At 39.4% G+C, this 22,109-nt stretch overlaps 3 protein-coding genes and 1 pseudogene across 4 annotated transcripts in view; 1 reads left to right on the top strand and 3 right to left on the bottom strand.

The window, feature by feature from the left end:
- Positions 1 to 840: 840 nt before the first annotated feature.
- Positions 841 to 8,806, bottom strand: LOC111459462 (annotated as a pseudogene).
- Positions 8,807 to 9,515: 709 nt separating this feature from the next.
- On the bottom strand, positions 9,516 to 14,298 carry LOC111459464 (linoleate 13S-lipoxygenase 2-1, chloroplastic-like). Its single transcript, XM_023102381.1, has 8 exons — positions 13,971 to 14,298; positions 13,167 to 13,438; positions 12,850 to 13,087; positions 12,488 to 12,778; positions 12,314 to 12,399; positions 11,743 to 11,853; positions 11,096 to 11,664; positions 9,516 to 10,711 (listed from the first exon to the last, which is right to left on the bottom strand). The coding sequence occupies exons 1-8, from the start codon at positions 14,272 to 14,274 to the stop codon at positions 9,955 to 9,957; spliced, it is 2,628 nt and encodes an 875-aa protein (XP_022958149.1). The 5' UTR covers positions 14,275 to 14,298; the 3' UTR covers positions 9,516 to 9,954.
- Positions 14,299 to 14,739: 441 nt separating this feature from the next.
- Positions 14,740 to 18,178, bottom strand: LOC111459461 (linoleate 13S-lipoxygenase 2-1, chloroplastic-like). Its single transcript, XM_023102380.1, has 9 exons — positions 17,783 to 18,178; positions 17,418 to 17,689; positions 17,107 to 17,344; positions 16,724 to 17,047; positions 16,556 to 16,641; positions 16,378 to 16,485; positions 15,990 to 16,291; positions 15,650 to 15,916; positions 14,740 to 15,583 (listed from the first exon to the last, which is right to left on the bottom strand). Exons 1-9 carry the CDS (start codon positions 18,132 to 18,134, stop codon positions 14,824 to 14,826), a joined length of 2,709 nt encoding a protein of 902 aa, XP_022958148.1. The 5' UTR covers positions 18,135 to 18,178; the 3' UTR covers positions 14,740 to 14,823.
- A 2,690-nt stretch (positions 18,179 to 20,868) lies between these two features.
- Positions 20,869 to 22,109, top strand: part of LOC111459466 (DNA topoisomerase 6 subunit B) — a 6,735-nt gene continuing 5,494 nt past the window's right edge. The window contains exons 1-5 of one of the 2 annotated variants that reach the window (XM_023102388.1): positions 20,869 to 20,991; positions 21,076 to 21,202; positions 21,288 to 21,340; positions 21,685 to 21,782; positions 21,905 to 22,010. In XM_023102388.1, coding sequence (XP_022958156.1) covers positions 21,109 to 21,202; positions 21,288 to 21,340; positions 21,685 to 21,782; positions 21,905 to 22,010 — 351 coding nt within the window. In that variant the 5' untranslated portion in view covers positions 20,869 to 20,991; positions 21,076 to 21,108. Of the gene's footprint in view, positions 20,992 to 21,075; positions 21,203 to 21,287; positions 21,341 to 21,684; positions 21,783 to 21,891; positions 22,011 to 22,109 lie in introns of those variants that run through there. The other variant, XM_023102389.1, reaches the window with a different exon arrangement.

Here is a 22,109-nt window from a genome sequence, read left to right as displayed (position 1 = left end):
GAAATTGTGAGCGAGTGAGTGTGATATATAATGAATTACAAGTACATATACAAGTTTATGATGCACCAATGGTTAGTAGCTACAAATCTGTACTGTATCCAGACGGTCACGTCTCTTACCTCCACCTCATGTCTACATGTTTTTAAAACATGATTTTCCTTTTCAAATGGTCACATCTCCACAACTTCCCCAACTTGAGTTAAATGCCTGCTAATTCCATCAACCACACTTTAAATATGCTATATGAAAAAGAATATTCGTGGTCGTAAATATTTCAAAACTACTATTAGACTAGAAACTAATTAGAACGTTGGATGATTGTTGGTACGAATATTAATTTTTATTATCGTTGAGAATGAAATGTGTTGGGAAAAGACATTTATGACCTTAAAGTTCTTGGCTTATTATTCTCGACTCCTAGCCGTGATATAGGGTTCTATTATAGCTTGGATTTATTAGGGTCAATTCCTATGAATCGGACAATCTTGGGCTAGTTTCTGTTGCCGCCCTACCATGTATGTACCAAGCACTTGGGAGTATCATTTTCGTATTAGACCACTCTCATTTGCCAACCTATGTTTTGATATTTTTAAGTGTTTTTCGTACGAGAATAGCACAAAACTCGAGTATTGAACTTCTCTTCTTTTTCTTTTTCTCTACTTGATTTCTTCATTTCTTTCTAAATTAAATCATCATAAATTCTATTTATGTTAAAAATGGAACGCAATTGGAGAGCATGCATGTGGGGATGCGCTTGAGCAGAAATGGAACGCAGTGGCACTTAATTGGGTCTGAAAAGGCAGCCCAATACATGTATGGATGGGGTGATGAGTATCCATCTTTAAGCAACTGCCTATTTGAAGTTTCAATGCATGGGGATTAACAAACCAAAATATTATGTGCTCTCTCTCTCCCTCAGCCACATGCATGAAGGCCTCTTTCTTCAAACAACAACCAACATTTATTTTGCACTCTTCATTGCTACATTATTTCACAGTTCTTCGTACTTAATTGCTACGTTCTTCATTGATTAAATAGGAACTCCTTTTCCAGTCACTCCTGGTCCTGAAAATGGCTTCAAAAGCTCATATGGGGTAACCCCAGCTCCCGTTCTGTTCTTCAGGTCGCAATCAGCATTCCTGTGATCGATTATCACCTCCAATTCTTTCATCCTTTTGTTAAACCTATCAAATGCTGCCTTTATTTCAGGATTATCACCCCATGATGGCTCCATATTCTTCCCAAGATATTCTTCATCTGGAGAGTGACTCGACAGCACATTCAACACTAACATTACCCGTGCTGCTTGATATTGTGAAGGGAAGGCATTAAGAAGAACCTCCTCTGCCTTTTCCAAGAAGCTCTTCCATAGTGCAGGGTTAGTATCTTCAGTGGGCATGTTCGTTCTAGCTATACTGGGCCTATTTGGGAAGTAGCTTCCATATGCATATTGCCCGAAGTTCACGGCTGCGTGGTAAGCTGATGCTACCCAAGCAATGTTCGTGACTATATCTATTAAGTCCTGAGGCGTGTTGAGAAGCGGCCACCATGGCTCGTCTTGTTTGTCCGCGTGACCCACAGTTCTAATTTCAGTCTACCATGCTTGGAGCTCTGTGTCAAATGCTACAAGAGATGGGTCTGGATAGTAATGATTCACATACTCTGTGACCCATTGTTTAAGAGCATCCCATAAGATCAAACCATCATTAGCAAAAGGGTAATCTTTGATGTGCAATTTCAGACCATGTGAAGCAGTTGGATCCTCCTCTGCTAATCCTCTGCCAAAAAAAAAAAAAAAAAAAGCGTAAGGTTCTGTGTATCAATTGATTAAAACAAGAGATGTTGCATTGGGTTACCTATGAATTAGATCAGCAGGTAAGGCTTGCAAGTCAAATTGCCATTGAAGATCATAAGCTGTAGAACTCAACTCCATGGAATATTTGAGAGGTGAGAATGTGCTCTCGATTGTCCCACTTGCGTTGATCAGATTGGTACGAGCAGCTGCATTGATCTCCATAGTGTACCGAAAATGAGGATTTAAAAGTCTGTGGATTGGATGCATTGCACTCAATTGTCTATTTGTGGCTATCACATAAGGCTCCACAGCACAATGAGTCCTTAACCTGTGAAACAAACAAACCATCAACCAATTGAGAAAACGGCTTGCAAATCTCCAAAGTTAAGTGGGATATTTACCAATGGCTGACGAGTTGGTGATAACCAGCATCATGGGCAAGAACATGAGATTTGGCAAATCTCCAAAGCCAGAGGTTAGTGGCGTTCTCACTCGGTCCATTGAGGTTTGCCATCCATTGGTGGTCGTGTTAGCTCAATAGCTAGTGGCCTAAGCGTTCCATCTTCATTTAGGAAAAACAATGTTCTTGACCCATAAAGAGTTGCTCCTTTAAGGGCTCTCACTCTTCGCACATACGGCAACAACATGTCATTGTAATCCAAAATAAACAGCTTTTTCTGTTGAATTGCCCGCTTCCCATTTGTGCATCTGGATACATATTATTACAAATGCGATGATGCGAATGAATATGAATTCACAACACACACATACCTCTTGAACTGTCATTGAGCCAATCTCTCTATCGATCATTTGGGTGTTGAATGCCGACTCGGGAGGACCATAGATTTCAGGATCGAGTTGGCTCATCAATGGCCATTCCTACAACATGATTCGAGTATATTGATTTTACTGGTCTTAGAGATGATTACCGAGGGATTTATGCATACCTTGACCAATTGAATGCTGCATGGATTAAGGCCAGCAAGAGTTTGCCTCGCAAATTCTTCATCTCTTAACCAAAAAAACTTGTCCCCTGTTCATGTAATCAACGTAACGTAAGAATAATTACAGAGCAAGAAGTTGAAGAAACAGAGTGAAAAACAGAGTGCGCTCACTATCCATGGGTTCAGGAGATTGAAAGCGAAAGAGAAATTGTCCAGTCTCAGAGAGGAATTTGAAGATCCAAGGTAAGAGATCTTTGAGAGAGGTGGTGGATTCATGAGGCGACAAATTGAAGCCATCAACATCAAATAGTGCATCGACTGCCTTGAAGTTGGGAAATCCAGTGTTTTGATCAAAATGTACTTGGAGTCTGGGTATGATTGCTCGTAACACAGACAATAGCGTGGATGCATTGAAAACTCCTTGCTTTAAATCAGAGAATGTCTCGTCTCGTGGAACGTATATGCTCCCAGTTGCCCTTTGCTCCGAATTTGGATCTGCATTATGGGTAGATTAGTGTTTGGTTTATTGTTGTCATTAGTATAAGTGGCAGTGTACCTGTTTTGGTCGGTGGACGACCGGTTCTACAACGGCGAGGATAAGGGCGTTCAGTGCCACCAAGAATTGGTCTTTTGAGATCTTCACTTTTGTCCGGATCTCCGAGTTCATTGTACACATCGTAGTCATAAACTCTGTCGTAACTTTGACGCTCTCCAGTGCCATTCCCTCGTAAATTCACGAGCTCTATTTCCCTCATGAATCTAAGCCCAACCGGCGTCTGCGATGGCAAGTATGACTATGCCCAGACAAGGGGAATTGTGTTAGATGGTGAGGGAAATGGGTTAAGTGGGTTGAAACGGGTGCCAGGCCTTGTCGGTGAAGAAGACTCTGTTTTGGGTGGGAACCAGAGTCTTGGGTTGAACCCATGAGTTGCAGGTGACGATCAAGGGACCGGAAGCAAGGCCATTGACCTCAACCTCTTTGACGAACATCTCCTCTTCATTGTTGTTTTCAACAATCACGGCTCCAATATCTCCGAAATCTGCTGAAACTTCCAAACTCGCCTCGTAAATTTCCTCGAACACGTCTTCACTAATCAGCTTCGCCTTGTTAGTGAAAGAGGGATTTATTGAATGGTAGATGAGATAATTGAATTTTGAAGAGCAAGAATGCTCTATATATACACCGAGAATAGAAAGAGATATCTAGAAAATCTACATAAAAAATCTGCAAAAAATATCAAAACTAAATCAAATAAAAAACAAATCGACTCCTAACCATCAGAAGATTTAAATCAAATACAGCAATTTAAACACGTAATCTTTTAACACTCCTCCTGGTTTAGATGCTGCAAACTCCAAGCTTTTTTCTGAAATCTTCAAACTTGCTAAGTGGCAGAGGTTAGGTAAGGACATCTGCAATTTGATCTTCAGATTTGCAATAGCAAAGAGTCACATCACCACTCTTTTGAACTTCTCGAACAAAGAATAACTTGATGTTGAAATGCTTAGTCTTTCCATGAAAAACTGGATTATTGGAGATTGCAATAGCAGCTTGGTTATCAACTAGTATCTCAGTGCTGTGTTTTTGCTCCAAGTTTAGATCCACGAGAATTTTCCTTAACCAGAGAGCTTGATTTACTGCGGCTGTTGCAGCTATCAATTCTGCCTCAGCAGTGGATTGAGCTACAGTTTCTTGCTTTCTTGAGCACCAAGAGAACATGCCTGATCCGAGGCAAAAACAGTAACCAGATGTACTCTTCATGTCATCGATTGAGCCACCCCAATCACTGTCAGAGAAACCAATTAGCTTCATTTCCTTGTCCCCTTGATGTATCTGATAACTCTCTTTGCAGCTTTCATGTGAGTCTCATTGGGACAATGCATAAATCTGGAGAGAATACTTACAGCATTTACGATATCAGGTCTGGTTGTTGTTAAGTACATCAGGCACCCTACCAAGCTCCGGAACTCAGCTTCAATAACTTTGGCAGAACCATCATCTTTGACCAGCTTCTCCTTTTGATTCATAGGAGTATTCATTGCTTTGCAATCCTCCATCTGAAATTTTTTTAGTATCTCCTTTGCATACCTTTTTTGACAAATGAACACTTCATCTTGGGTTTGCTTGATCTCAATGCCAAGGAAATATGACATCAGACCAAGGTCTGTCATTTCGAATATCTTTTTCATTTCCAGTTTGAACTTGTTAATTTGCTTAGGATTGCTTCCTGTAATTAATAAGTCATCTACATAAAAAGAAATGACTAAAGTATTTGTACCTTCATGCTTGACATACAGTGTGAGTTCAGATTGACTTTTCTGAAAGCCAAGACCAACCAAATGATCATCAATTTTACTGTACCATGCTCGCGGAGCCTGTTTAAGACCGTATAAAGCCCTTCTCAGCAAGTAGACTTTATCTTCATTGCCTCTGCTCACAAAACCTTTAGGTTGCTCAACAAAAATTTCTTCTTGCAAGACTCCATTTAAGAATGCAGATTTAACATCTAACTGGAATACTTTCCAACTCTTTTGAGCAGCAAGAGCAAGCAACAATCTTACTGTATCAAGCCTGGCAACAGGTGCAAATGTTTCTGAATAGTCAACTCCAAAAACTTGTGCATATCCCTTCACAACAAGTCTTGCTTTGTATTTGTTAACTGAATCATCAGGATTTAGCTTTGTTCTGAATACCCATCTTACTCCAATTATCTTTCTGTTTAGAGGTCGATCAACCAACTTCCATGTTTTATTTTTCTCGATCATCGAAAGCTCCTCCTGCATTGCAGCCATCCAATGTAGGCTGTTTTTTGCATCATGGAACCCTGCAGGCTCACAAATAGCTACATTACACCTTTGATAAATATCAGACAGTAACCTTGTACCTCTCACAGGTGCATCATCAACCAAATCATCTTGTTGTTCATCTTCAGACTCTTCTTGTCGTTCATCTTCAGATTCTTCTAACATGCTACCAAAGGTTAAATTGTTTGGTGCATTAGAAGTCTGATTCACCTTTGTTAGTTCTTCCCAATTCCATTGCTCATTTTCAGCAAAATGAACATCTCGGCTCATAATAACTTGACTAGTGTGCGGTTGAAAAACTCTGTAAGCTTTGGATATAGTGCTATACCCAACAAATATGCCAGCTTCTGCCTTTTTGTCAAGCTTATCACGCTTGATCTGTGGAATGTAAGTGAAGCAAAGACACCCAAATACTTTAAGGAACTTTAAAGAAGGTTTGTAACCATACCAAGCTTCAAATGGTGTCAGGTTCGTCACAGCTTTTGTTGAAATTCGATTTTGCAAGTACACAGCAGTGTTTGCTGCTTCTCCCCAAAAACGTTTTGGAAGATCCTTCTCATGAAGCATGCATCTCGTCATCTCCATTATGAATCTATTCCTCCTTTCACTGACGCCATTCTGTTGAGGAGTGTATGGTGCTGTCAACTGATGTTCAATTCCAGCCTCTTCACAAAACCTGTTAAAAGTTTTTGAAGTGGACTCCTTGCCATTATCTGTTCTTATAGTTTGAATCAAGCATGCACTTTCATTCTGGACTCTGGCCTTGAATTTCCAAAATACACCCGCAACCTCTGACTTTTGCTTCATAAAGAAGATCCAACACATTCTTGTTAGATCATCAATAAAAATAATGTAATAAAGATTACCATTTAATGATGGTGTTCGTTGAGGACCACAAAGATCAGTATGAACCAGCTGTAGTTTTTTTGAGGCTCTCCATGCCTGTTTAGGAAAGGGTTGCCTATGTTGCTTCCCAAAATTACAAGCACGGCAAGGAGGCATGTCATCATTAATGTCAGCGAGTCCTTCTACCAGCTTCTTTGACTGCATCTGAAGCAAACCTCGATGATGAAAGTGCCCAAGTCTTTTGTGCCAAATCTCAGTGGCACTAGCTTTGGATATAAAGGCCATCTGCTCTTTCTCCATCGGATTTAGAGCAAAGCTTTTTCCTTTCATTTTGACATTGAACAAATCTTTGCCACTAGCATCTTTGATCAAACACTGCTTATTCTCCAACAACACTTTATAGCCTTCATCAAGTAACTGACCAACACTTAAGAGATTTTGATCAATTTTAGGTACAAATAAAACATCTGGAATAAATTTTGTACCTTCATAACTTGTTATAGCTACTGTGCCTTTTCCTTTGACTTCCAAGTGTTCACCGTTGCCAATCCTCACTCTCTTGACTTTAGTGTCTCTTAATTCCTAAAAAAACTCCTTGTCATATGTCATATGATTTGTGCACCCACTGTCAATCAACCAACTCTCGCTTGATTCTTTGCCTGAGAAACAAGTGGCCACAAACAATTGATCTTCTTCTTCTTCTTGATCAACTACCTCTGCATCTACTTCTTTCACCAGATCTTTGGCTTTGCAGATCACAGCTTCATGTCCAAGTTGATTGCATTTGGAGCAGAAGGCGTCAGGTCTTCTCCAACACTTGTATGGCGGATGACCTTTCTTCTCACAATGGCGACAAGGTGGATAGGATTTTTTTAAACCTCCTCCTTTTGTCTTTTGATAGTTGGCAGATGAATCTCCATACGTCAATTGATTTTTGAAATTTTTGTTGTTTTTGTACCTGCGGCTGTCTTGATGCTTAACAAGTAAGGCACCTTTAATCACCCTTTATTGTCTCATAGACCTCCTTTGCTTTTGCGCTTGTAAAGCATTCAAGAGCTCTGTAAGAGAAATCTTTGACAAGTCTTTGGTGTTCTCCAGAGTAGTAATGGTGGCTTCAAACTTCTCTGGAAGAGTGACCAGCAGCTTTTCAATGATCCTGGAATCATTTAATACAGAACCAAGCAATCTCACCTTATTGGCGATGCTGAGAAGTCTGTCAGAGTACTCTTTTACCGACTCTGACTCCTTCATCTTCTGCAACTCGAAATCCCTGATCAAATTCAGGACTTTCATTCCACGAATCCTCTCATCTCCTTCATATTCGGACTTGAGATAATCCCAGATTTCTTTTGCTGTTTTAAGGGACATTATTCGCATGAAGATCATTTCAGATACAGCGGCAAATAGACAAGCTTTTGCCTTTGATTTCCTTGTCTTCTTTTCCTTCTGTAATTTGATTTGTGCTACAATAGGATTTGCTGGAAGCGGAGGGACCTCGTAATGGGACCTCGTAATGCTCTTCTATTGCTTCCCAAAGATCCAAGGCCTCCAAATAAGTCTCCATACGAACTGCCCACATTTGATAATTGTCTCCATCGAAGACTGATGGTGCAACCGCTGAAAAACTTATTCTCCCATTTTGATCTCACAGATCCCTTAAGAAGATAGCTCTGATACCAATTGTTAGTGAAAGAGGGATTTATTGAATGGTAGATAAGATAATTGAATTTTGAAGAGCAAGAATGCTCTGTATATACAGGGAGAATAGAAAGAGATATCTAGAAAATCTACCTAAAAATAGGCATAAAATCTGGTAACAAACCGTAAACAAATCAAAACATAAAATCTAATCAAATCAAAACTAAATCAAATCAAATAAAATACAAATCGACTCCTAACCATCGGAAGATTTAAATCAAATACAGCAATCTAAACACGTAATCTTTTAACACGCCTGAACTGAAATCGGCCGCTTCTCCAACCCAGTTCCTAAAATTTTACAAAAGAATATAAACGTTGATTTACTTTTGAAATATGAACTCAAAATGAACAAAGATCATGCATAAACGATGACGAAGATGCTGGCGAACTCGAGTTTGAGCAACTTATCGAGGGCCTTGCTTTCCATGAAAAGTGTGGACGAAGTGATTTCTCCAGTGATCTTCTTGACAATGACTTTTGTGAGGACGGTGGTGGTGGGTTCGGCGACAGTGGTCAAGGCTGCTTTGATTTCACGGGACACGAGTCTAGGGCGGCCATTGCTGATGCTCTTGGCCTTCTGCTTGTTCTGGGAATTGTTCCAAAAAGGAAAAGAAACTCCGGCGTTGATGCCACGACCCAATGATGGCCTCTGCAAAGGGCAGAGGGTCGCCGGAGCCAATCGTGTAGAACACCCAACGCCTTGAGATTTCAACATCTTTTCCTCCTTTTCTTTCAAACAGTAGGGAGATTAATATATGTATGTGTATGGGTGTGAGTTTAGCTATGCAATTGGAGGCCTTTTATATAGAAAAGGCAAAATATCGTCCCCAGTGCAATACACATTTGATCAAATTTAATAAATATATGAGATAATATTTATATGAAATAATATGTATTTTAGAAAAATATTTAATTATTTTATGAATAAATGATTGGACCAGAAGAAGGAAGAAGAAAAAAAAAAAAGGTAAAAAAGTATATAATTAATGAAAATGACCCAATTTAAAGTTCGGAAATTAAAGTAGTGGCCAACTTAACTAGAAATAACTCTTTTTTTAAACCTCATAAACAAAGTTGGTAGCTTGTATTTTCCTCATCGTAGTATTAATCGGTAGTTCGTATCCTATTTAAAAGTTACGAATATCAATGAGAATACACACGTTAATCCTAATCCTATTTCTCATTCTTAACAAGTTGGAGCCGGTACGAGAATTTATAGAGTGTTTGACAAAAAAAAAAAAAAAAAAAAAAAAAAAAAAAACTTACACACATACATTGAGGACAAACAAGAGGGGAATGGATCAGGCCATGTCGAACATCATTTGTGGATGAAGAGAGTTGATATATCTCAAAGAGNAAAAAAAAAAAAAAAAAAAAAAAAAAAAAAAAAAAAAAAAAAAACTTACACACATACATTGAGGACAAACAAGAGGGGAATGGATCAGGCCATGTCGAACATCATTTGTGGATGAAGAGAGTTGATATATCTCAAAGAGCGGTGAATCACACCATTAGGAAAGCGTTCACCAAGGTAGTTTGAGGGATTCAAATGATGTTTTATTTGTTTTCGATGATCTCTCATAGGTCTTTGTGAACGGAGGAAACACAATACTCCTACAAATTCATGGAACAACAAATCAAGGAAGAATAGTCGTCACTTTCTCCTCGTATGCTTTCACTCTAGTACCATTTGTAAACATCCATGTCCAAGGTTCAGAATTTGGATTCGACGTCGGATAGCTCCATCATTTTCTTACATCCCCACAAACCAATAAGAATCATTCCAGCAGGTTTTGTTCTAACTCACATTCATTCTAATAAAATATTCAAGAGGTCATCCATTTTTGTTTTGAGAGGTTGGTTCTAAATAGAAATACTAAAAGGAACTCCTTTTCCAGTCACTCCTGGCTCTGAATGTGGCTTCAACAATTCGTAAGGCTCAATCCCAGCTCCATGTCTATTCTTCAGTTCAGGATTCACGTTCCTTTCATCAATTATCTTTTCCAATTTTCTCAGTTTTTCACTGAACTTATTGAATGCTTGGTTTATGTTAGGTTCATCAGCCCATGCTGCCTCCATATCTTTCCCCAAATATTTCTCATCTGGAGGATGGCTTGCCAACACACTCGCAACCGATGAGACTATTGTTGCTTGAATCTGTGTAGGAAAGGTTTCTAAAAACACATTTTCTGGCTTTTCAAGGAAGTATTTCCAATGTTTTTTAGGTTGTTCTGTGGGCACATTGGCTCTTGCAATACTCGGCCGATTTGGAAAGTACTTTGCAAAGGAATATTGTCCAAAGTTTGCGACGGCATGGTGGCCTGTCGTAATCCACATGATGGTTGTGACAATATCAATGAGGTCTTTAGGAGTGTCGAGGACTGGCCACCATGGTTCCTCCTTTTTATCTCCATGTCCTACTTCTCTAATTTCTGTCCACCATGCTTGAAGCTCCTCGTCTGATTTTACAACACTTGGGTCTGGATAGTAGTGATTCACATATTCCATTGCCCATTCTTTGATGGCATCCCAAAGGATTAGCCCATCGTTCGCATAAGGGTAGTCTTCAATACTCAGCTTCAGACCATGAGGAGCATTTGGGTCTTCAACAGCCAATCCCCTAGAGAACACAACAAGACGGGTCATTCAAATAAGCAAATGGTACACATATTGTTCTCTTTGGCATTTCCCCAAAACGCGTCTACTAGGAGAGGTTTCTACACTCTTAAAAAGAGTGTTTTGTTCCCCTCTCCAACCGATGTGGGATCTCACAATCCACCCCTTTCGGAGCCTAGCGTCATTGCTAGCACTCATCCTGTGTCTGGCTCTAATACCATATGTAACCGTCTAAACCCACCGCTAGCAGATATTGTTCTCCTTTTTAGGCTTTCCCTACCGAGCTTCGTTTTAAAACACTTCTACTGGCTTATAAATAGGATCTCAACAAAATAAATAAATAAATAAATAAAAGACTAGAATTATAATTTGGTTGGATCTTTGGTACCTATGAATTAAGTCTGCAGGCAAAGCTTCTAAGTTGAACTGCCAATGCTGCCGGTAAGCTAGAGAACTGAATTCCATAGAATATTTTCCAGGCGAGAATGTGGTCTCAATGATGCCTCCTTCGTTAATAAGAGAGCTTCGAGCAATGGCATTGGTCTCCATAGTATATCGAAAATGGGGATGCAAGAGTCTATAAATCGGATGCATTGCACTTAGTTGTCTATGTGTAGCGATAATGTAAGGTTCTACACAACAATGTGTTCTAAGCCAGTGACTAACGAGCTGGTGGTGGCCAGAATCATGAGCAAGAACATGAGCTTTGCCAATCTTCCAAAGCCAAAGCCCTGTGGCATCCCAACATGGTGTCAAAACATCTTTCCATTGTGCCTTTCCATCCATTGGTGGTCTACTAAGCTCAATAGCTAGTGGCCTTAAAGTACCGTCTGGGTTTAAGAAAAACAATGTTCTTGAACCATATAATGTCTTGCCTTTCAGCTTTCGTACCTTTGCTACATATGGTACGAGGAGATCGTGGTAATCAAGTATGTACAGTTTCTTCTGTTTCACTGCCTGCATGTCCACAACATTAAACACCTGTTTTATAAATGATCATGAATCTAAGTAATATAACGGTCTTGCGGCATGTACCTCTTCAAGAGTCATGACTCCTTTTATTTGACGCTCAACAATTTCATCAGTAATGGCTGATTCAGGAGGTCCATAAATATCTGGTTCAAGCTGGCTCTTCAATGGCCATTCCTACACAAAATTTCTTTAGTTAGTTATTGTGTGTTTATCTTCTCGGGGTGGACTTGGACCGTTACAAATAGTATCAGAGCTAGACATCGAGTGATGTGTCAGCGAGGAGGCTGAGCCTCAAAAGGGGGTGAACATGAGGTGATGTGCTAACAAAGACGTTGAGCCCCAAAGAGAGTGGACATGAGGCGATGTGCCAGCAAGAACGCTGGCCCTGGAAGGGGTAGATTTGGTGGGGTCCCACAACGATTGGAGAAAGGAACGAGTGTCATCGAGGACGTTGGGCCCCGAAGGGGGGGTGGATTGTGAGATCCCACATCGGTTGAAGAGGAGAACGAAATACGCTATATAAGGGTATGAAACCTCTCTCTAGTAAACGCGTTTTAAAACCCTCGAGGAGAAGTTCAAAAGAGAAAACCGAAAAAGAGCGAAGTATTGAAATTTGGGTGGGGGTTAACCATACCTTTACGAGCCTTATACTGTATGGATTGAGACCTGCAAGGGTTTGCCTAGCAAATTCCTCATCTCTAAACCAAAAGAATTTGTCTTCTGAAAAAGGAAGAATTATGACAATTGAGCTAAAAAACAAGCAAATAGTTCCGTAGAGAAAGTTTTTAAGTGTTCTTATGGTTCTTACTGTCGAATGTTTCAGAAGAAGGGAGGGTAAGGATGTCCACAGCCTTAGTAACCACAGAGCTAAAAAGCTTAGGAAGAATTGCATTGAAATTCCAAATGCCTTTAATCCCTTTGTTGGAGTTGGAGAGTTCTTCAGTTATAGAAAATTTGGTGTCTGTAATTGTCGTCTCCAGTTTGAGGCTATTTAACAACGAATAAAATGTGTTTCCCAGCAACCTTACATATTCTATTCGTGAGAATGCTTCATCTCGAGGCAAATAAATGTCCCAACTTCTTACTTCTGATAACGAATCTACATTTGTTGGGTTAATTAATTAATATAGAATCTAATTAAGAACAGGAAGAATCAGACGATGTTGAAACCTGTTTGACAACGCGCTCGTCCTGTTCTACACCGTCGAGGGTAAGGATGTTGTTTACCGCCAAGCACTGGTCTTTGGAACTCGACGCCCTTGTCGGGATCGCCAAGATCATTGTAGACATCGTAATCATATATCCTGTGATGGGTCTCCCGCTTTCCATATCCATTGCCTTGTAACTTCTTCAGCTCCTCTGCTCTTATCCTTTTCAGCCCCTTGGGTGTGTTTGACGGCAAGTATGACTGAAAACGATTAAGCATCATTATCTTTTAAGCAAGGTGAACTAAAGATTCAGCATATGACTGAAAGCTCAGAATTGACCTTAGTTGTGAAGAAGATTCTGGTATCATCGCTCTGAGATTTGGGGGTGAGCCAAGAATTACATGAGAAGCGAAGAGGGGCAGTGGGAATGCCATAAACCACAATATCCTTGAGGAACAGCTCTTGGTTATGCTCATTCTCAACCAGAACAGCTCCAATTGACCCAAACTCTGCTGGGACTTTGAACTTTGTCTCGTACGTAATTACATCGTCCCCATCTCTATCTACTCTCTCAGCGTACCCTTTTATTGTTCCCTTCTCCAATCCCGTCCCTACGTACAAATTGAGTATTGTTGGGTGGGAGTTTCACGTAAGCTAATCTTCATTGATATAAGGCCTTTTAGAGATCCCACAGCAAAACCATGACAACTTACACTCAAACGGAACATTATCATAGGATTGTAAAGAGTTGTGGTTACTAGCATGTTATTAGAGTCATGCTCTAAACTTAGTTACGTCAATAAAATCCTCAAATATCGAACAAATAATTGTGAGCCTCAAAAACAAATTGTGTACTTTGTTTGAGGACTCCAGAAAAGGAGTCGAGCCTCAATTAAGGGGAGGTTGTTTGAGGTTTCATAGGCATCAGGGAAGGCTCTACAGTGTACTTTGTTCGAAGGGAAGATTGTTGGGAGAGAGTCTCACGTTGACTAAATTAGGGAAATGATCATGATTTATAAGTAAGGAATACATCTACGAGTTCGATTTTTTCATCTTAACCGATCATTGGGAACAATCCAAAAAGTTGCATATGCATGCACATAATAAATGGTCCATATAAAGTGCGAGAGTTAGTTAGCTCACTGGAATCAATTTCAGCACTGAGAAGCTCCAAAACAAGTGTCTTGGCGCCCCACAAGTCAGTGATATCATGAAGCCTTTGTTTTATTCCAAAGTTCAGAGACAAACCACGGAGGGGTCGGTGAACCGTAACGACAGCTTTAGCAGAAAGAGGATGGTCCATCGGAGCGTCGACGGAGGCTTTAACGACAGAAGGAGGAGCGCAGCGAGTTAGAGTAGTGTATGGTTTGATCCCATATGGCCTTCCAAGGACCAAATGCACTTGATAGGAACTAGAAAGTGAGTAATAAACTGGAGATCTCAACATTTTTTATGGGGAGGTTTGCAGTTTAAGATCACAGAAGAGGGAGATAAGAGAGATGAATCTGATGAACTCAAATGAATGTGGATCCAATCAGAGGTATAAAAGGAAGTCCAAATCATAATTGTGAAAGAATGTGGAAAGCTTCAAACAAAATAAGTAGGTCCTACACAGTACACAAATATTCTTCGACAACCACAACATGGTTGCCTTCCAAATTGTCATTATCCTCTACAACTCTATAAACACGTGCCAAGTACACTTGTAGGTGTTTTTGTTTCTTTTCCTTTAGAATATTCTCTCACATCACAATTTTCGCAAACTAAAATCGTGACATAATCTAACCCAACACTTGAAATGCAACTACTCTGACGTATGGTAAGTTGTACCAATGTCTTGTCTTTACTTGAAATATAACAATAATAGCAGAATTGGAGAGCGCGTGGGGATTCGCTTGAGCAAACTCCTTCAAACAACAACCAACATTTATTTTGAACTCTTGATTGCTACATTATTTCAGAGTTCTTCGTACATAATTGCTACATTCGTCATTGATTAAATAGAAATACTATATGGAACTCCTTTTCCAGTCACTCCTGGTCCTGAAAATGGCTTCAAAAGCTCATATGGGGTAACCCCAGCTCCTGTTCTGTTCTTCAAGTTGAAATCAGCATTCCTGTGATCGATTATCAACTCCAATTCTTTCATCCTTTTGTTAAACCTATCAAATGCTGCCTTTATTGCAGGATTATCACCCCATGATGGCTCCATATTCTTCCCAAGATATTCTTCATCCGGAGAGTGACTCGACAGCACATCCAACACTAACATTACCTGTGTTGCTTGATATTGTGAAGGGAAGGCATTTAGAAGAACCTCCTCTGGCTTTTCCAAGAAGCTTTTCCAAAGTGCAGGGTTTGTATCTTCAGTGGGCATGTTCGTTCTAGCTATACTGGGCCTACTTGGGAAGTACCCTGCATATGCATATTGCCCAAAGTTCACGGCTGCATGGTGAGCTGATGCTACCCAAGCAATGTTTGTGACTATATCTATTAGGTCCTGAGGCGTGTTGAGAAGCGGCCACCATGGCTCGTCTTGTTTGTCCGCGTGACCCACAGTTCTAATTTCAGTCCACCATGATTGAAGCTCTGTGTCGGATGCTACAAGAGATGGGTCTGGATAGTAATGATTCACATACTCTGTGACCCATTGTTTAAGAGCATCCCATAAGATCAAACCATCATTAGCAAAAGGGTAATCTTTGATGTGCAATTTCAGACCATGTGAAGCAGTTGGATCCTCCTCTGCCAATCCTCTGCCAAAAAAAGCGTAAGGTTTTGTGTGTCAATTGATTAAAACAAGAGATGTTGAATTGGGTTACCTATGAATTAGATCAGCAGGTAAGGCTTGCAAGTCAAATTGCCATTGAAGATCATAAGCTGTAGAACTCAACTCCATGGAATATTTGAGAGGTGAGAATGTGCTCTCGATTGTCCCACCTGCGTTGATCAGATTGGTACGAGCAGCTGCATTGATCTCCATAGTGTACCGAAAATGAGGATTTAAAAGTCTGTGGATTGGATGCATTGCACTCAATTGTCTATTTGTGGCTATCACATAAGGCTCCACAGCACAATGAGTCCTTAACCTGTGAAACAAACAAACCATCAACCAATTGAGAAAACGGCTTGCAAATCTCCAAAGTTAAGTGGGATATTTACCAATGACTGACGAGTTGGTGATAACCAGCATCATGGGCAAGAACATGAGATTTGGCGAATCTCCAAAGCCAGAGGTTAGTGGCGTTTTCACTAGGTCCATAAACTCCCTTCCATTGAGGTTTGCCGTCCATTGGTGGTCGTGTTAGCTCAATAGCTAGTGGCCTAAGCGTCCCATCTTCATTTAGGAAAAACAATGTTCTTGACCCATAAAGGGTTGTTCCTTTAAGTGCTCTTACTCTTCGCACATACGGCAACAACATGTCATTGTAATCCAAAATAAACAGCTTTTTCTGTTGAATTGCCTGCATCCCATTTGTGCATTTGGATACATCTTATTACAAATGCGGTGATGCGAATGAATATGAATTCACAACACACACACACATACCTCTTGAACTGTCATTGAGCCAATCTCTCTATCGATCATTTGGGTGTTGAATGCCGACTCGGGAGGACCATAGATTTCAGGATTGAGTTGGCTCATCAATGGCCATTCCTACAACGTTATTCGAGTTTATATTGATTTTACTGGTCTTAGAGATGATTACCGAGGGATTTATGCATACCTTGACCAATTGAATGCTGCATGGATTAAGGCCAGCAAGAGTTTGCCTCGCAAATTCTTCATCTCTTAACCAAAAAAACTTGTCCCCTGTTCATGTAATCAACGTAACGTAAGAATAATTACAGAGCAAGAAGTTGAAGAAACAGAGTGAAAAACAGAGTGCGCTCACTGTCCATGGGTTCAGGAGATTGAAAGCGAAAGAGAAATTGTCCAGTCTCAGAGAGGAATTTGAAGATCCAAGGTAAGAGATCTTTGAGAGAGGTGGTGGATTCAAGAGGCGGCAAATTGAAGCCATCAACATCAAATAGTGCATCGACTGCCTTGAAGTTGGGAAATCCAGTGTTTTGATCAAAATGTACTTGGAGTCTGGGTATGATTGCTCGTAACACAGACAATAGCGTGGATGCATTGAAAACTCCTTGCTTTAAATCAGAGAATGTCTCGTCTCGTGGAACGTATATGCTTCCAGTTGCCCTTTGCTCCGAATTTGGATCTGCATTATGGGTAGATTAGTGTTTGGTTTATTGTTGTAATTAGTATAAGTGATAGTACCTGTTTTGGTAGGTGGACGACCGGTTCTACAACGGCGAGGATAAGGGCGTTCAGTGCCACCAAGAACTGGTCTTTTGAGATCTTCACTTTTGTCAGGATCTCCGAGGTCATTGTACACATCGTAGTCATAAATTCTGTCGTAACTTTGACGCTCTCCCGTGCCATTGCCTCGTAAATTGACGAGCTCTGTTTCCCTCATGGATCTAAGCCCAGCCGGCGTCTGCGATGGCAAGTATGACTATGCCCAGACAAGGGGAATTGTGTTAGATGGTGAGGGAAATGGGTTAAGTGGGTTGAAAGGGGTGTCAGACCTTGTCGGTGAAGAAGACTCTGTTTTGGGTGGGAACCAGAGTCTTGGGTTGAACCCATGAGTTGCAGGTGACGATCAAGGGACCGGAAGCAAGGCCATTGAGCTCAACCTCTTTAACGAACTTCTCCTTTTCATTGTGGTTTTCAACAATCACAGCTCCTATATCTCCGAAATCTGCTGGAACTTCCAAACTCGCCTCGTAAATTTCCTCCAACACGTCTTCACTAATCAGCTTTGCCTGAACTGAAATCGGCGGCTTCTCCAACCCAGTTTCTAAAATTTTATAAAAGATTATAACCGTTAATTTTCTTTTGAAATATGAACTCAAAATGAACAAAGATCATGCATAAATGATGTGTAACTTACTGGGATCGACGAGTATGCTGGCGAACTCGAGTTTGAGCAACTTATCGAGGGCCTTGCTTTCCATGAGAAGTGTTGACGAAGTGATTTCTCCAGTGATCTTCTTGACAATGACTTTTGTGAGAACGGTGGTGGTGGGTTCGGCGACAGTGGTCAAGGCTGCTTTGATTTCACGGGACACGAGTCTAAGGCGGCCATTGCTGATGCTCTTGGCCTTCTGCTTATTCCCGGGATTGTTCCAAAAAGGAAAAGAAACTCCGGCGTTGATGCCACGACCCAATGATGGCCTCTGCAGATGGCAGAGGGTCGCCGGAGCCACTCGTGTGGAACACCCAACGCCTTGAGATTTCAACATCTTTTCCTCCTTTTCTTTCAAACAGTAAAGAGATCAATATATGTATGTGTATTGGTGTGAGTTTGGCTATGCAATTCGAGGCCTTTATATAGAAAAAAGCATCACGTAGTTGGTGCTTTAAATTACGGTGTTGCCCTCCACTAACTTCTATATTTTATCCCATTCCCATAGGTTAAAAAAATAAGATATATTATAGAGTGTCATGGGTTAGTAATCACGACTCTTCACACTGGTATGATATTGTCCACCTTGACCATAAGCGCTCGTACCAAAAGAGATAGTATTCCTCACTTATAAATCCATGATCGTCCACTAAATTAGCCAACGTGGGACTCACTCCCAATAATCCTCAACATCATGTAATCTCTTCTCGATTGGTATTAATATATAAGATATGAGAATTTAAACTCATTTTAAGTAATATTTACATCGTGATAAAACATAGTCCACAAAAAAAAATTAAGGTCCCAAAAAAACAAAATAGTTCATACACATGCATCACGAGACTTATCCGTCATCTTCTTTAGTATTAAATTATTATTTTAGATAATATATATTAATATACATATACACATATTTGTTTAGTACTCCAAAGTTTTGTCGGAGTATATGGATATTTAAATCAAGAGACCATACCAAGGGTATATTTGACACTTTTTTTTTAATGCTTTTAGGTCACGAGCTTATTATTATTATTATATATATATATATAAAATACTTATGTTCGTTAAACAATATGAATATTTATTGTTAGACGAACACGACTCACAATAGTATGGTATTGTCCACTTTAAGCATAAACTCCCATGACTTTGATTTGTGTTTCCTCAAAATGTTTCATACGAATGGAGAAAATATTCTTTCTTTATAAACCCATGATCCTTCTCCAAATTAACGGACGTGAGACTTTCATCATTCAAATTGTGTTTAATACTCATCCAGATTTTAGGTTTGTGAGTGGGCGCGATTTAATGGCAGTGGTGTGAATAATTTAATAAAATAAAATATAAAAGGCAGCAGTCCATATGGATTACCCAAATCTGAATAGCCAGTGACCATATCCATATTGGCGTTGGAATACTGAACCAACGGTGACCATATTTGTCGTCTCCCTCTTTCTATACGTCTCATTGCCATTATTTTGATTATATAGTCAGAGCCACCATGCATCTTTCTTCTTCAATTTTTTATAATATTTATTTCACAAATAAATTAATATACGACTTAAGAATGAGAGTACGCGTGGCAAATTACATCGCGTCGATAAGCAATTTTCTTTATTTTTTCGGCTACTTCTTTCTCTCAAATTACGAATCCACTATTCAATCACCACATGGCAAGTGTGTTCCTTTGCTTTGGTTTTTGTATCAAGAGTTAGCGCGGTCTATGAGGATTTATAGAGTGTTTGACCAAAAAACTTATACACGTACATTGAGAACAAACAAGAGGGGAGTGGATCACGACATGCCCTAAAGAGAGATAATTCTAACCAAGAACGTCATTTGTGGATGAAGAGACGTCCACCAAGGTAGTTTGAGGGATTCAAATGATGTTCTATTTACTTTCGATGATCTCTCATGGGTCTTTTGTGAATGGAGGAAAAACAAACAAAGGAAGAGGCGAATGCAGATGAAAATCAAATTAAGGTGTCTAATGTGGCTAAGGTACAACCCGACTTTCTTGATTGAGAAGCGTCATCATTCTAAAGGTGTGTTAGAATTTAGATTCTCTAATATCATCATAATAACTGGTACACCATTTTTTTTCTTTCTAAAATTAAGTTTGGATTTCTTCCCTACACATATTATTAACGGATTCGAAAGTCGATGCAACATGTGTATGATTTATTTTATTACATTACAAATATTAATAGTATATACTCACTTATCCAAACAATTAAATCAATTGAGCCACTTGCACGAGTGATTAGATCTAAAATTAAATAATTATTTTTATACTCAAGTGAAATTATTTAATTAACGTGGATAAATGTGGATAAGAATTCAATAAACATATAAGTATTTAATAAAAAGTTTTGAGATAGTATTCGAATGTTTGTAATTATTTTTTAAAAAAAAATTAAAATTACGAGCATTTTTTATTTTTTATTTTTAAAAAACGACATTTTAATCGTGCAAAAAAGTTCCTGATGCGGTCGCACTATATTTGGAAATGTCCAAAAATAAAGGAAGCCTTTGCCCATTACCTCCCATCCTTTGGTTAACCTTGGGAAACTCAAAAAAATAAAATCAACGGTTAATAATTAAAATCAAATGAATTTATTATTATGAATATAGATTTAATATTTTTTATAAAGTTAACTTTAAATTAACTGTATGGTGAAATTTATGTTTTCACCTTGTTATTCGGAAACATATTAAGAAATTTAATTAAATTTGAAAATAGGGAAAATAAATTATACTAAAAACTAACCTAAATTTTCTGGTGCGGTCGTTACTATTGTTTTTGTCTAGAATTGTGAAAAGACCTGCCAAGTGGACCAATAAGATCTGTACTTGCGAAGGGCCCGGCCATTTCTTCCTCGAAGTTTGGCGGGAGTCAAACTGTAATATTTGTAGTAAACGGCTAAGTCTGAGCAATTTCTTGATCTGAACCATCCGTTGTTTATAATTTCACTTATGGGAACACGTGTCAACATCATATGGCCCATAGACAGAGAGAAAGAGAAAAAGGGTAACTTGCAAGCGCGAAGTAGCATCACCCGCAATACAGGTGATTGTACTGTATCGACTCGAAGAAGACTTGCTAGCTGCGTGGCTGCATAGATGGTTCCCGCTCGCTTACCCTAGATGATGCTCTCTCACTGAATTTCAAACCGAGGCTGAAAATTTTGTGTGTAAGATTTAAGAAACATAGATCAGACTAGAATTTTGGATTGCAGTTCCAGTTAGCTAACTGTTGGAGTTGGAATTTGGAACAGTACTTCCTCCGTCGAATAGGATCTTCTTAGTGGATGGAGATTGGAGGTGGCTCTGAAAGTCCCGATGAACCTAAGAAGGGCAAATCAAAAACACCCAGGAAGCCCAAAGAAAGCATCCTCAAGCAAAGTATCTTCGCTCTCTTTTCCTCTACTGGAATGTAATTTTGCTTTGTTCTTTTACTAATTTGATTGAATTTTGTTCCACTTTGCAGAATCACCAGCTGAGTTCTTTGCGGAGAACAAGAACATTGCTGGGTTTGATAATGTGAGCTGCATTCAGCTTTTTTCCCCCCCTCTATGTTCTTTTCCTACTATGAGTGTCTTTTACGGGTTAGTTTTAGACTAGGAATCGCTCAGCTTAATCGAGGTGAAATGTAGTCGCATTTCTTGATATAATTCAATGTGAGAACCGTGGATGTATAAAAGTTATCGCGACGGACGAAGCAAGTAATGAATTACTAGCTAGACGTTGATTTTCGACCTTTTTTGCATAAAATGCTTATCACATTATGTATTGGAAAGAAGTTAGGATGCTAGCTTGGAGTATTCTTGTCTGCAATTTGGATTTTTACTGTTATTGATATTTGGAGATCTTCTATGAATTGTCAGCCTGGGAAGAGCCTCTACACTACCGTGAGGGAGCTTGTGGAAAATTCCCTTGATTCTGCAGAGTCTATATCTGAGCTTCCCGTGGTAGAAATTACTATGTAAGTCTAAGTTCGCATGAACAGAACTAAAAACCTTGTACTAAAAATTGCATATTAATGCCAAACTATGCAAATCCAATTGGTTGAGATATGTGATGTTCCGTGGAAGTTTTGCAATGCAGTGAAGAGATATTGAAAACCAAGTTTAATTCTATGATTGGTCTGGTTGATCGAGAACGTGTTGATGCGGAACTTTATGATGATTATGAGACAGCTAAGGCTCGTGAGGTATGTGAATCATATTTGTCACTGTTCCTGTACATATTCCTTTCTCGGTTGGAGGGGATTGTGATGTTATGCATTTTTTTTTTTTTTTTTTTTTTTTTT

This window comes from Cucurbita moschata, unplaced genomic scaffold, assembly GCF_002738365.1.
Source record: "Cucurbita moschata cultivar Rifu unplaced genomic scaffold, Cmos_1.0 Cmo_Scf00022, whole genome shotgun sequence".
NCBI classification, from domain to species: domain Eukaryota; kingdom Viridiplantae; phylum Streptophyta; class Magnoliopsida; order Cucurbitales; family Cucurbitaceae; genus Cucurbita; species Cucurbita moschata.
Note: the sequence above shows the minus strand (reverse complement) of the source record. Positions and strands in the feature narration are given on the sequence as shown.

Bases quoted from the DNA above. Each gene is read 5' to 3' on its own strand.
- LOC111459464 (XM_023102381.1), bottom strand. From the start codon at position 14,274: ATGTTGAGATCTCCAGTTTATTACTCACTTTCTAGTTCCTATCAAGTG. The intron at 13,088-13,166 runs GTCAATTCTGAG...AATCGTTTTCAG, and splicing joins GAATCTTCTTCACAACTAAG to TCATACTTGCCGTCAAACAC. The intron at 10,712-11,095 runs GTACCAAAGATC...TGTGTTCTCTAG, and splicing joins CCTGCAGACTTAATTCATAG to GGGATTGGCTGTTGAAGACC.
- LOC111459461 (XM_023102380.1), bottom strand. From the start codon at position 18,134: ATGTTGAAATCTCAAGGCGTTGGGTGTTCCACACGAGTGGCTCCGGCG. The intron at 17,345-17,417 runs GTCTGACACCCC...GTCTGGGCATAG, and splicing joins GAGTCTTCTTCACCGACAAG to TCATACTTGCCATCGCAGAC. The intron at 15,584-15,649 runs GTAACCCAATTC...TTTTTTTGGCAG, and splicing joins CCTGCTGATCTAATTCATAG to AGGATTGGCAGAGGAGGATC.